At 39.7% G+C, this 14468-nt stretch overlaps 2 protein-coding genes across 2 annotated transcripts in view; one reads left to right on the top strand and one right to left on the bottom strand.

Annotated features, from left to right (window-relative positions):
• LOC126335478 (tRNA 2'-phosphotransferase 1) overlaps positions 1 to 1160 on the top strand; it is a 103652-nt gene extending 102492 nt beyond the window's left edge. Inside the window, exon 5 of the transcript XR_007564882.1 lies at positions 1090 to 1160. The gene's annotated coding sequence lies outside the window, so the exon portion shown is untranslated. The remainder of the gene's footprint in view (positions 1 to 1089) is intronic.
• LOC126335477 (nucleolar protein 10) overlaps positions 1 to 14468 on the bottom strand; it is a 54521-nt gene that overhangs the window by 26774 nt on the left and 13279 nt on the right. The window contains exons 3-5 of the mRNA XM_049998795.1: positions 6762 to 6976; positions 6528 to 6664; positions 1029 to 1238 (exon numbers count right to left, since the gene is read on the bottom strand). Coding sequence (XP_049854752.1) covers positions 1029 to 1238; positions 6528 to 6664; positions 6762 to 6976 — 562 coding nt within the window. The remainder of the gene's footprint in view (positions 1 to 1028; positions 1239 to 6527; positions 6665 to 6761; positions 6977 to 14468) is intronic.

Genomic DNA, 14468 nt, shown 5'->3' on the forward strand with positions numbered 1-14468 from the left:
CATCAATGTGATTGGAAATGTTACCCCTCTGAAGATGGGCATGGTAGTCCAGAACTGGTTATGGTATTGAAATAAAGCAGTTTAAAAGCATTTGTGGCTGGTTGTGTCATCCACCAACGATAACTAACGGCCACGAAGCTCCCAAGATCCAACATGGATAAAATAACACTGAAGTAGTTTGTTTACAGCTTGTCTGCAATTCTGAAATTTGACAAAGTACTATTTCCCATTAAAATTGGAGGAAGCAGATGAAGGAGTGTGAGATACAAACACTCATTGCAGGTCAATAAAACATTCATGGAAAATAACCATATTCCTTTTTTTAAAAAAAAATTTCTTTTATGTAGAGAACAAATTGCAGATACATGAATAGCACTTGCATCAAACAATGGAGAACAGGCATGGCAAGACCAGGAACCCATAGGCAATAACAAAAACCTAGAAAAAAGGTCAGCACAAAAGGCAGAGATTATCATGGACAAGCAACAATATAGTAACAATTCAATTCACAGCTTCATCTTCTCTCATGTGAAAACTCTACAACCAGTTGCTCTCCAAAGCAGAATCTAAGTGCCCTGTGTAATGAAATAACTCAAGTAGATAACAAATGGCTGGAAATTCCCACTAGATCCTGAAAGACATTTCCTGAATCTTTTAAATTTCTTTGATTTCCATGCAAAGATAAATTCATCTGAATAGTCCATGTTTTTCAAATTGTCATCCTGGGTTTGCATGCATGCAAGGCACTTGTAAAAACTAAATCTAAATAGTGGCAGTCAAATCCCTAAGGAGCCTTTAAGATCCAAAGGACCTGTGCAACTGGTAATTAATACTTAAAAATTAAAAGAGAAAAGGATAAGAGGAAGCTGAAATGTTATGAAGTTGGGTGTATATTAAGAGTATTATTAAAGTCACAAAAATTTACAAGAATTACATTACAAACAGATTTGCTAAACTGCCATGTGATACTACTTCTAAAGTGTTGCTAAAAATCAGGCATTTTAACTACAAATGAAACGTTTACTTACTGTGACTCACCAGCACAATCGAGAGCACAGTCTAATGTTCCAACTTTTCCTCTTGTTCTAGGATCCCAAGCTTCTAACTTCCCCTCCTTGGATCCACATACCACCAAATGATGAACTGGATTGATGGCACATTTATTTATCTCTGATGCCTCAGAGACCAATGGAGGCAGGAACTGTCCTTGCTCAAGATTTAGTCGATAAATTTCAGAACTGGAACAGAATGTTTCATCAGAAGGAGACAAAATTAAAAATTCTGCATAATAAATATTTATATGAATAACAGCATTCTTCAGTTCCTAAGTTGAAAGGCATCTACCTGCTGTGGGTTGAGGTGGTATCTCTCAACTTACAGTCTAAGTGACCTGTCTCTCCCCTTCCCCCTCCCCCTCCCCCCAATTCCCATTCTTCATTCATCTTCTTCACTTCCACATGAAGACAGTATGTAAAGTTCCAAAAACTAGAATTTCGAATTTCTACTTAATGTGTATCTATTTGCTGTATTAAGAGTTATATTTACTCAAGGTACATGCCGACCTGCCAATGTTTCTTTGTAATTTTATCAATTTTTGTAACTGAATTTACCAACTGATATAATTGACAGTATTAGTCATTATTTTGAAAAGTTATGCCAAGGCCATATGTTGTTGTTGTTGTCTTCAGTCCTGAGACTGGTTTGATGCAGCTCTCCATGCTACTCTATCCTGTGCAAGCTGCTTCATCTCCCAGTACCTACTGCAACCTACATCCTTCTGAATCTACTTAGTGTACTCATCTCTCGGTCTCCCTCTACGATTTTTACCCTCCACGCTGCCCTCCAATGCTAAATTTGTGATCCCTTGATGCCTCAAAACATGTCCTACCAACCGATCCCTTCTTCTAGTCAAGTTGTGCCACAAACTTCTCTTCTCCCCAATCCTATTCAATACCTCCTCATTAGTTACGTGATCTATCCACCTTATCTTCAGTATTCTTCTGTAGCACCACATTTCGAAAGCTTCTATTCTCTTCTTGTCCAAACTAGTGATCGTCCATGTTTCACTTCCATACATGGCTACACTCCAAACAAATACTTTCAGAAACGACTTCCTGATACATAAATCTATATTCGATGTTAACAAATTTCTCTTCTTCAGAAACGCTTTCCTTGCCATTGCCAGTCTACATTTTATATCCTCTCTACTTCGGCCATCATCAGTTATTTTACTTCCTAAATAGCAAAACTCCTTTACTACTTTAAGTGTCTCATTTCCTAATCTAATTCCCTCAGCATCACCCGATTTAATTTGACTACATTCCATTATCCTCGTTTTGCTTTTGTTAATGTTCATCTTATATCCTCCTTTCAAGATACTGTCCATTCCGTTCAACTGCTCTTCCAAGTCCTTTGCCGGTTCTGACAGAATTACAATGTCATCGGCGAACCTCAAAGTTTTTACTTCGTCTCCATGAATTTTAATACCTACTCCAAATTTTTCTTTTGTTTCCTTTACTGCTTGCTCAATATGCCCCCAATCATACTGTAGTCATTGGTGGAGACTTTAAACATCCAACAATGATTTGGGAAAATTACAGTTTTCTTAGTGGTGCGCAAGATAAGGCATCCTGTGAAACTTTAATAAATGCCTCCTCTGAAAACTATCTAGAACAGATAGTTACCGTAGAAACTCCATGCATGATAGAAATACACTGGATCTAATGGCAACAAATAGACCTGACCTCTTCAAGGATGTCCACATCCAAACTGATATCAGTTGTGGCAACAATGATTACCAAAGAACTAAAACAAGTAGAACAATATATATATGTTCAGTAAAGTAGATAAAATATCAGACTACTGCAGCAGAATATTGACAACTGATCTTTCACAGAATTGCATGTAAAGGCTGTCAGGGGCACCAAAGATAGTGTCCAGTCCCTAGTGAATGAGACAGGAACTGAAATTGAGGGCAATAAAGCAACAGCTGAAGTGCTTAACTCCATTTTCAAATGTTCCTTTAGAATAGAAAATTGCCTCAATTTAATTCTCTTACCACTGAAAGGACGAATGAAACAAGTATTAGTGTCAGTGGTGCTGAGAAACAGCTGAAATCATTAAAACAGAACAAATCTCCAGTCCCGATGGAATCCCTGTCAGATTCTACACCAAATTTGTGGCTGAGTTTGCCTCTCTTCTAATTATAATTTATCGTAGATTCCTTGAAAAAAAAAAAAAAAAAAAAAAACGGAGCCCAGTTCCTGCAAAATGGCACATGTCACTCCCGCCCACAAGAAGGAATGTTGAAGTGATTCACAAAACTATAGTCCCATATCACTGACATTAATTTGTTGCAGAATCTTAGAACATATTGTTAACTCGCATATACTGAGGTATCTTGGAAAGAATGACCTCCTCAATGTCAAAAAGCACGGATTTCGAAAATATCAATCACATGAAACCCAACTTGCACTTTTCTCACATGACATACAAAAAGCATTGGATTAAGGCAACAAGGTAGATGCAGTATTTCTTCATTTCTGAAAAGCACTGACTCAGTACGGCACCTACGCTTACTATCAAAAGTACGATCATACGGGGTAGCAAGTGAAATTTGTGACTGGACTGAGGACTTATTGGTTGGGAGGACACAGCATGTTATCTTGGATGGGGAGACATCAGATGTATAAGTACCATATTTACTTGAGTACAAAAGACCCTGAATGTAAGATAACTCCCTCTTTTTTAAAAGGTTCTTTGGGAAAAAATTATTTTTAACATATTCTGTCTAATAAAAATTAACAGCTTTTGCTGATCTAAGGTATCTGCCCACAAAGTTAATATTACACCGATTCTGAACTTATGCTATTTACTCATTGTCTGCATTTTGATAGCACAAGGAGAAATAAAACAAACAAAAAGGAACTGTTTACATCAATTTTGACCTTCACTGCTTTCCTTGTTTAATTAGCCTGTCGTCTGTGGTGTCAATATTTTTGTACATTGTCGTCATACTAACAAGGCAGCAGTGAAAATTATATCATTGTTGTCACAGATATTTGGGTATTTATTCCACATATGTTGCAATTATGAGGTTTCGGTTATGGTGGGACCTGAGAACACAGCTTGTTAAAAAAAACATAGTGTATTTCGCCTCTATTCTGACTGAATGTTACAATGTCTCTCGCTTCCAACCATATCATCTGACCGCTGCTCTCTCACTGGCTGTGAAGAAGGAGCAACTGACAAATCTATTGTTTCTGTCCATCTTAATTCAGGATGAGTTTTGACAACATTGCAGCATAAACTGTGTAAGTACACCACTGACCCCAATCTAGGCTTTAGTATTTACTAGAAAAAATATTCTATTGTTGAGTATTTGTCCAATTTTAATGTCACATTCTAAGTACAGATGGATTCAGGCAAACTGCAATTGAAACACTGTAAATGTTCATAAGAAATTGAAGGAGTATAAATTCTCATGGTTTGCAGCATGACGAAATTTGCTGCCCACTCACCACTCCCTCCCTGGGCTTATCATAGTTCCCAGTCCAAGCCTTTGGTGTAGTGCAGTGCTTGAGCAATAGTGAAACATGGACAGCAATATCTTCTACGGCGTTTTCATGTGTAACAACAGCAACTAATATAGAAATATAAGATAGCAGTCACGATTCAGTCCAATTCTCGAACTTTCGCTCGTTTCGCGATCTAGTGTTATCTGTTGGTACTGTCCACACAATGGGTCTTACCGCTGTAATTTATTCTTGCTATAACAACTGCATTCATTTTAAAGTGGTCACCACCTTGTTCTAAAGCTGATTAAAAGCTGGTGACATTCTTCCCCAGTATTTTAATGCATGAACAGAGACTGAATTTCTCATTTTAACCCGGCTGGTATGTCATTAAAGTTTCTCATAACCAGAAAGAAATTGATTTGGGTTAAGAATCAACTAATGGCTTTTGAAAGACAAGATGAATGTTACCTTTACTTAAAAAGCTGCATAAATGAATGTGTATGGCGTTTGTATATGCACGAGAACTTTTATTGCAAACATTAGATCATTGTGGTGGCTAGCTCATAATTTCTCGCATAAGCTCATAATTTCTCACATATTCCTTGAACTACAGCTGAGTCAAATGTCATGCGACTGTTCGAAGAATGTCGATACTGCATCGAGCAGTACAGTGTATCGGGACTTCTTGAGCCTATTCACTTGAAAGCATTGTTAGCTAAGCCCTACCCTTTGGATCTCTTCAAAATAAATTTCTACAAAAACTCAACAGCCAAAGGTTCATATGTAAATTTAAGGCGGTCCCTTTATTAATCTAAACTTTGACCTCAGCAGCAACAGTTTAATCTATGAATATGACTCCATACTTTCGGAACAACTATTTTGAGAAAAAACCTCATCCAATAATCGGGTAAATAAACACAGTAACTTCGGGTATGCCCCAAGAATCATGTTGGGAGTCTTGATGTTCATGTTGTATATTAATGATCCTGCAGAAGATATTAATAGTAAAACAAGTTTGCATATAATGCAGTTGTCTATACTAAAATACTACCTGAAAAAAAGCTGCATAAATATTCAGTCAGATCTTGATAAGATTTCAACTTGGCGCAGAGATTGGCAACTTGCTCTAAATGTTCAGAAATATACAATATTCCACTTCACAAAACAAAAATTGTTGTACCCTATGACTAAAATATCAGTGAGTCACTGTTCGGCCAACCCATACTAATAATGGGTGTAACATCCTGCAGGGATATTAAATGGAATGATCACGTAGGTTCAGTCATGGGTAAAGCAGGTGGCAGACTCCAGTTTATTGGTAGAATAATGGGGAAGTGCAATCAATCTACAAAGGAGATTGCTTACAAATCACCCGTGCAAAGTGGTTCTAGAATATCAGTCAAGTGTGTGGGATCTATTAACAAAGTTTCAAGAACCAGCTTTAAATGATTACTCTAGGAATATGCTACAATACCCTATATATCGCTCACATAGCGATTGTGAGGATAAGATTGAAATAATTACTGCACGCCCAGAGGATTCAGAAAATCATTCTTCCTGTGCTCCATACATGAATGGAACAGGAAGAAACCCTTAAGTGGTACACTGCGACATACCTTCTGCCATGCACCTCACAGTGGTTTGCAGAATAAAGATGCAGATATAGATTCCAAATATTGCTATTGGTAATTTGATTCCTTCGCTGACAGTAGCATAGTACACAGTGCTCAAGCTGCACCTACATATAACACTTCACTTTATACTGTTTCTATGCTGCTGCTGTTAAATAAATGTCTTTCTTTCATGACAAAAAGAGATACACCCTGGGATAGTCTATTATACACTCAAATTATCATGTTGGTATGGTGGATATGAGAAGCTATAATACACCAGTTTAAGTTTGGATGATCTACTGCACAATAAGTCAAATTCTAGAGTCATTAATAAGCACATCCTACAGAAGAACTAATAATGCCTTTAAAAAGTATCAAAAATATGTGCATACAGTACCTTGCTCCAACTACATATAAATCACATGACGGGTAATGATATTTCATATCCCTTCCAAATTTTGGTATTCTCAGCCTGTAATATCGGCCATGGGCTGCATGAAACTCAATGTAACGATCACATTGTAGAAACACCACCTAAAACAAATGCAGTAAGAACTCCTGATACTCTTGAGAAATGGATGAAGGTGGGGGACATGAAAAGACAATACCAAATTATGAAAACCATACTTACCTTACTATAGTCTTCTGAAAGTATCTCAAATGTTACAACTTCAGAATCAAAACATCTCTCAAATTTCATGGAAAGATTGTTCACATCAAAGCACCTAACACGGGGCTTGTAGATTCCTGTTGCTAAAATATAGTTCCCATCTTTCGAAAGTCTCACAGATGTACTCAGTCCAGGCATTTCAAAATCTTGGATAAGTTCTATCCGCCTTCGAATATCTGTGACAAAAATTCAAAATGGGCATACAAGGTGAGTAACAATCATTAACTGTTACTTTTAAGAGTTCATTGCCTAATAAATGGATCAGTTCAGTGGCACATCATACATACAACAGTATCCAACTTTTCAACTGTTTATGCCTTTTTCCCAACGGATGCTAGGTGTTTTAAGTAACTAAGAGTTCTTCACAATAATGGATTAAATTCAGCTAGCCACAACAGCTTTCAAATGGCATTAAAGCTGAGCTATTTTCATGCATTCACTACTGATTAGAGCATGGCATCATCTGGATTTTAGAAAATTCTTAATAAAAATACAGGTACATTTTTTTTTAATTGTTGGAAGTAGGAAGAAGATGACAAAAATCAATGCATCCTCTTATCTCATTTTTTATTTTTTTAATATGTGCAACATGCTATATGTACAAAGTCTGATGCAGAAGGACCCAAGCTGTGTTCAGTAAACATAGAAAAATATAGAAAAATTATTGCTTAGTAGAAATTTTCACAAATACTTCAAAATAACACCTCTGGCCATCAGTAGATCATAGGCAAAGGTTCTATAACAGATCTCCCAGGAGGTTCCTAGGCATTCATCATAAGCAACTATTTATAACAGCCCCTTACTATTATCTTTTCTTGCTTGATTTCAACAACGGGAGTGATGGAGCAGGTCTGGACTTTTTTAGGGATGATGGGAGCCTTGATTTGTCTCAAATTCTGTTAGTGGCAGTGGCGAATGGATGTGCGCTTGTGCTAAAAAAGCCAAATGTTATCAATTTTAAGAGTGGAGAAATGCAAACATTATCTTCAGCTCTTCCATGTAAATTAAATCTGGAAAGTTACTAAGTAGCCAATTAACTCACCAGTTCCTATGAGAATGATGTAAACAGTCATGGGACCATGATTACATGCTGGAGGGAGCCAGCAGAAAACATACACTATTCTAGTCTGCAAGTAGATTTCCTGCACCATACCCTTGCACACCATTAATCTTCCCACCAACATCAAATGGAAAACATCCTAATCACAACCCTTCCCATCCCTACTAAATTGGTATTCCACCACCCATCCAATCTGTGCACTATCCTGGTCCATTCTTATATCATCCCACTCCTGACCACATGCAGCAGGGTCATTCATACACCTCTGAAGGCCCAGTTGTCAGACCCGTCCAATACACCATGGTTGGTTTGGGGAGCAAAGGGACCAAACGACAAGGGCATCAGTCCATTTTTCCTCATTCAAACAGGTCTCAAGTTAAAAACAGTCCCAAAAGACTGGGGAAAGTAAAAGGCGTAAAACTAACTTCAAAACATGCTGAAAGAGAAAACGACAAAAGTTAACAGATAGGGGAAAACAGAAACTAAAAGCAGCAGATGGCCTGGGCTGACTGATCGCAAAAATGAAAAAGGATGAGCCAGCCACCCTGCAGCACACTAAAATCTCAAGTCTTAAAGAGAAAGCTACAGGAATACAGGCAAAAGGCGAACAAACAGCAAAAAAAGAGTGAGGAAGAGTAAAAATGGAGGGAGGGTGGAGGCTTGGGAGAGAAGGCCAGACACCCACCCTTAGATTGTGAAATAAAAACCCCCCTCACATATATGTTAAATAACATCAGCCATTGAGGCACTGTCTCCCAACACTGTTGGCAGTGCGGCAGTAAGATTAAAAGTCCGCTGCATAGGAGCTAAAATTGGGCAGTCCAACAAGATGTGGACGACAATCATGTGGGAGCCATAGCAACACCGAGATGGGTCCTCGCGGCGGATGAGGTGACCATGTGTTAAACATGTATAGCTGATGCGGAGCCAGCAAAGGACAACAGAGTGCCTGCAAGTGGCTTGCATGGATGATCGCCACACATTCGTTGTCTCCTTGACAACATATAGTTTATTTGGCATACAAAGGGTGCACCATTCAGTATCCCAGATTGTGAAAAATTCATGGTGGAAGATTGATCAGAGTCTCTGGCAGCCCAATCTCCAGGGCTGGTTTACCAGTAGCCTGATTGGCCAGGCTGTCAGCAAGTTCATTGCCCAGGATCCCAACATGCCCTGGAGTCCAAATGAAGGTTACTGAACGTCCACTGTTTCTGAGGGCATAAATAGGCTCCTCGGTAGTCAAATACCAAAGGATGGCAAAGGAAGCACTTGTTGAGAGATTGTAGGCTGCTTATGGAGTCACTAAAGATGAAGAAGGACTCACCGGCGCAGGAACGGACATGGTCAAGAGTGCAATAAATGGCTACCAATGCGGCAGTGGAAACACTGCAAGCTATCCGGTAAGGAGCGATGTTCAATTCCTCCAATGTGAGGGTACATGAAGCCAACAAGACCATCAACCATTGATCTACTGGTGTGGGTTACTTCTGAGCCTTAGAACTCACCAAGAATAGAGGAAAATTGCCAGTGGAGGGCCTCAGGTGGAATTGAGCCTTTTGGGCCTTGCAATAGGTCCAGAAAAAGCTGTGGCGGAACAATAGACCATGGAGTTGCGTGTGTGTATAGGTGGGCCAGCAGGAAAGGTGACACAGGGACAGTGTCGAGTTCAGTAAGAAGCAACCGGACACAGACTGCAATTGGAATCCCCATTCTAGGTTGCTGTTGCGGAGGTGGATTGCCATGTCAAGGTAAAGGAAACAACAACTTGGATGGTGAGTCAAACTATGTGGACAATGTAATTCGCAAGCAGTAGTTGCCACGTGAGCTGCACTGGGGGAACACCAGCTTCCACGAGGAGGCTGTTCACTAGTCTTATTCGCAAGTCAAACTCCACTGTGGTGTATAGGGTCCAGAAGCCACAACATAGAGGGCGATGCTGAACCACACACCAGGCTCCCATAGTCCAGATGGGACTGCATGAAGACTTTGCACAGCTGCAGCAGTGTAGGGTGATCAGCACTCCAGTCAGTGTGGCTCAAGCATTGAATAATATAAAGATGCTGCCAGCACTTTTCCTTAAGCTGACAAAGAACCTGCGACCGTAGCGGTCACGTGGTTCCAGACTGTTGCGGCTAGAACCGCTTGGCCGCTCCGGCCAACTAGAAATTGGTCTAAAATAGTATACATTATCCTTTTCTCCCCTTTTATAAAGTGGCTTTACTACTGAGTACTTTAATCGTTCAGGAAACTGACCATTCCTAAAGGAAAAATTACAAATATGGCTAAATACAGGGCTAACATGTACAGCGCAGTATTTTAATATTCTGCTAGGCACTCCATTAAATCCACGAGAGTCCTTAGTCTTCAGTGATTTAATTATTGACTCAATCTCCCCCTTGTCTGTATCACAGAGGTGTATTTCAGATATCAATCTTGGAAAGGCATTTGCCAAGAAAGTTATGTGATTCCCTGTAGAACTAAATTTTTATTTAATTCTCCAGTAATGCTCAGAAAATGATTGTTAATACTGTACATATATCTGATTTATCAGTAACAGAAATCTTTATAGTGTCGACCTTGTGCTGCTGACCAGACACTTCCTTCACAACTGACCATATCGTTTTAATTTTATCCTATGAATTAGCTATTTTACTTGCATACCATATACTCTTAGCCTTCCTAATAACATTTTAAGCACCTTAAAGTACTGTTTGTATTGGGCTACTGTAGCTTGATTGTGACTACTTCTAACATTTTGATGCAATTCCCACTTAGTTCCACATGAAATCCTTATCCCATTGGTCAGGCACCCGGGCTGCCTATTACTGCTAGTACGCCGTTTAGAACATTCTAATGGAATGCAACTCTCAAAGAGCATGAGAAATGTGTTAAGGAAAGCATTATATTTATCATCTATGTTATCAGCTCTATAAACATCCTGCCACTCTTGTTCCTTGGCAGGGCTTGAAAAGCTCTCTATTGCTGTTGGATTAACTTTCCTACTTACTTTGTAATTATTATAGTATTTGAGTACAGAAGCCTTTTAGTGTTAAAATTTGTGCATCGTGGTCTGATACCCTTTTAATAACAGAATGCCCATATACTAATAAAGAACGAACAAAACTATTGTCTATGGCTGTGCTACTGTTCCCCTGCAACCTAGTTCATAAAAACACAGTCTGCAATATACCATATGAATTTAGGAGATCTATGAATATTTTTCTTGCAGCATCACATACAAAATTTAAATTGAAGTCACCACATGTAACTAATTTCTAGTACTTCCTACAAAGTGAATCGAGAACCATCTTTAGCTTGAGTAGAAATGCTCTGAAGTCAGAGCTAGGGGACCTATAAACAACAACAATTAGAAGTTTAGTTTCAATAAATTCAACTGTCCCCGCACAACATTCAAATATCTGTTCAGTACATTGCCATGATATGCCTATGGACTCAAAATGGGATACTGTTTTTTTTAAGTACATAACCACTCCCCCACCCCACAAGGAGCTCTTGAAAAACAGCCAGGTAATCTGTATCTTGGCAAAGGAAGCCTCTGACTTGTCAAATTATTTAAGTGGTGCTCCGATCTCTAATAACTCTTATATTTTGATGAAATATGTTAATTCCTTCTCCACCCAGAAACATGACATCCTCTAAAGGTGAGCCCTTAGAGGGACTTCCTTTAAGCAGGTATACCGATCAGCTCACTTCATTCTAAAAAAGGGGCAGCTCTAACACCAACTACTATAGGAATTTTCCACGAGTGATCCCACCACCCACTACACTGTCACCTATAAGCTTTGCCAGCTTCCCCTTCCCATACCTATTGCGGTGCACGCCATGCCTAGTGAAACCCGACCTATTGACAGACCCAACTGGCACCGCTGAAATGTGACCCATGCCCTCTTCCATCAGCGCCTCCTCCAGCCCCATGTCAACGCGCCTAACAGCTGCATTAAGATGAGACTGATCATGACGTTGAAACAGTAGCATGAAACAGACATTAGTGGCACCAGTTTGAGTAGCTATCTTTACCAGGTCACCACCTACATCATATTCCCCGTCCCTATCAAGACTGTTCCCTGTTCCACCCAATATCACTACCTGATCCTCCTTTGTAAAATTCCTACATAATTCCCCTATGCTGTCAGTCTCTTGAGCCAACCCTGCACTAGGCTTCACAATGGTGGTGGCCTGGTACTCACTCCACAACACTTTCTGCAACTGCTGGCCCACACTTCTACCATGTGAACTACCTAGCAACAGAAGCTACTTCTTCCTGTTATACTTTGCAATGGACCTAGGTCTCCTAACTGTTGAGGACTGCTACATGTTCCCTACATCTACAGCTACAAGAGGCTCCTCTCCACTCAACTCTGACAGTTGATCAAATCTATTGCATGTGCACAAATTATAACTGTCTGAATACCTCCTCATCCCAGCTGCCTTCTTGTCAACTGCCAGTTCCCATTCCCCACCACTCTTCACCTCCTCAACCTATCTAGTTCCTCCTTTGCATGTGGTAACTGCACCTGAAGGGCACAGATCTTACGCTCCTGCTCCTCTATCAACTTATTTCTACTACAGATTCTGCATTCCCAAGGGAGGATCTTGCTAGAATGCCCACTGCATTCCACCAAATGAAAATATTTTGAACAAATCCCACACCGTAACCCACTACTCACAAACCTACACTGTTCACTCATGGTACATTTTTACAGTTACTGGAAAAAAAAAAAAAACTATGCATCTATGTTACCTAAGTTCAGTTACACCAGTAGAACTATTTATAAAACTAACAACACCGGTCTCAAAATTCTCTGCCTATTAAGAAAGCATCTACTTGTACTAATACTACTACACCACAGCTAATACCAGTACCAAGAAAACTTCACAAAATTACTAGCTAAAACCAAAAATTCAAGTGGCCACTTGAACACTCAACGAAGTTAAAACACTGAATGAAAATTTTACTGAAATATTTCACTAGAAACAATAAGAAACTTCAGCTGAAAACCAAGGCACGAAATTTACTAAATGACTTTAACACACAGGAAACTCTAAAAAACACAGCGAGCGAACATTTCTTAAGTTTATGACAGGCAGGAATACTTTGAGCCTATTATAACTACTGAACCTGCAGGCGGGATACTTCAGTACTGTCACAGGTTTATTTAATCCCATCACTTGCTGGATCACCAGTAACAGCAGCCATGTCATATACCAGCTTTAGACTGAACTCTAGATCAGGGTCAGGAGCAGTCGCGGCAGTTCTTATCTACTGCTCATAGGTTGACAACACGTCAGTTTCGCGTAGCCTGTGGGATGATTTTTTTGACATAAGCAATGAAAGCCAAGAAGAGAGGCCATGTATTTCTATCATTGAAATTTAATCCATTGTTTTATTTGCTGTTTTTCAGTGTATTAGTGAGTTTTGGGAGTAACATTTTGTGATTATAACAGCAAATGCTATCGTCTATTGGTGCTTGTCTCTTGCATTAATTGCAGAGACACGAAAATGTATCAAATGTGGTGGTGAACTGACTACGCAATCAATCTGTGTGTGCACACTGAGGAAGTTGATCAACATTCTTTAACTAAATCGTGGTGAACGTTAGTGGATCAACGTTTACTCATAAGAGTTGCCCGTATCCCTCCCACAATTTACTTAGACTACAATGATCCACTTACTCAGTGTGCTCTCACAGATCGACTGTGTAGCAACACAGAAGAGAGAAATGTTTCACTGCTTTTTCCAGTGTGTCATGGGTTGTGATGCTGTCCTTGGCATGTTATACTAGCACAGTTTAAATAGCAGTGAGTCCAAGAAGCAGCAATTAAATTTATATCTTCATTTACAGCAACGTTTCAACCTTTCTTCTGAATGTATTACTTCGAAACATGTCGTCTGCCTGCTGCTCTCTAACTTGCTGTGTAACACAAACAGCTGACACATCATCTTTTGTTCCCATCACACATCATGTAAGTGCTGACAACATTCCTGCATGAACCACGTGGGAGGGGGGGGGGGGGGGGGGGGAGGGCTATTCTGGACTTTTACCCAGCTTTGCTGTAATTTCTGCACAGTATTTTATGTGGGTATGGCCATCAATATGAATCAATGGCCACTGTAATATGGTGGCCATGAATGAAGCTGAGCACCTAGTAGTGAAACAAGCTGTTGGGACAACACGGTCAATTTCAATGGCTGCTTCATTACCTGTGCCATCTGCATCCTTCCCCAAAATCAGCTTATCTAAATTATGTGGAAAGCAGTTGTATTTACAACATTTCCCTCTTTCCACAATCTCCGCGAGCCTCCTGCCTACACTCAAATCCACCATGGATCTAGATCCTAACTACACCCATCCAGCACGCACCTGCTCTTCCCCATATTACCTCCTTCCTCTGCTTTGTCATGTCATCCTGCATTGCACAAATTCACTGGTGCTGTTGCCCTTGTTGCATTCTTATCCTGTGCACAAGCTGCATCATCCTCTTGCATTCCTATTCTGTACACCTCCTGCATCCATCATAACTAACTGCCACTATTTTCCAAACCTCTTTCCCATTTCCCATCTCCTTTTCTTCTCTCACTCACTTTA

Source organism: Schistocerca gregaria, chromosome 2 (genome assembly GCF_023897955.1).
Source record: "Schistocerca gregaria isolate iqSchGreg1 chromosome 2, iqSchGreg1.2, whole genome shotgun sequence".
In the NCBI taxonomy this organism is placed as follows: Eukaryota; Metazoa; Arthropoda; class Insecta; order Orthoptera; family Acrididae; genus Schistocerca; species Schistocerca gregaria.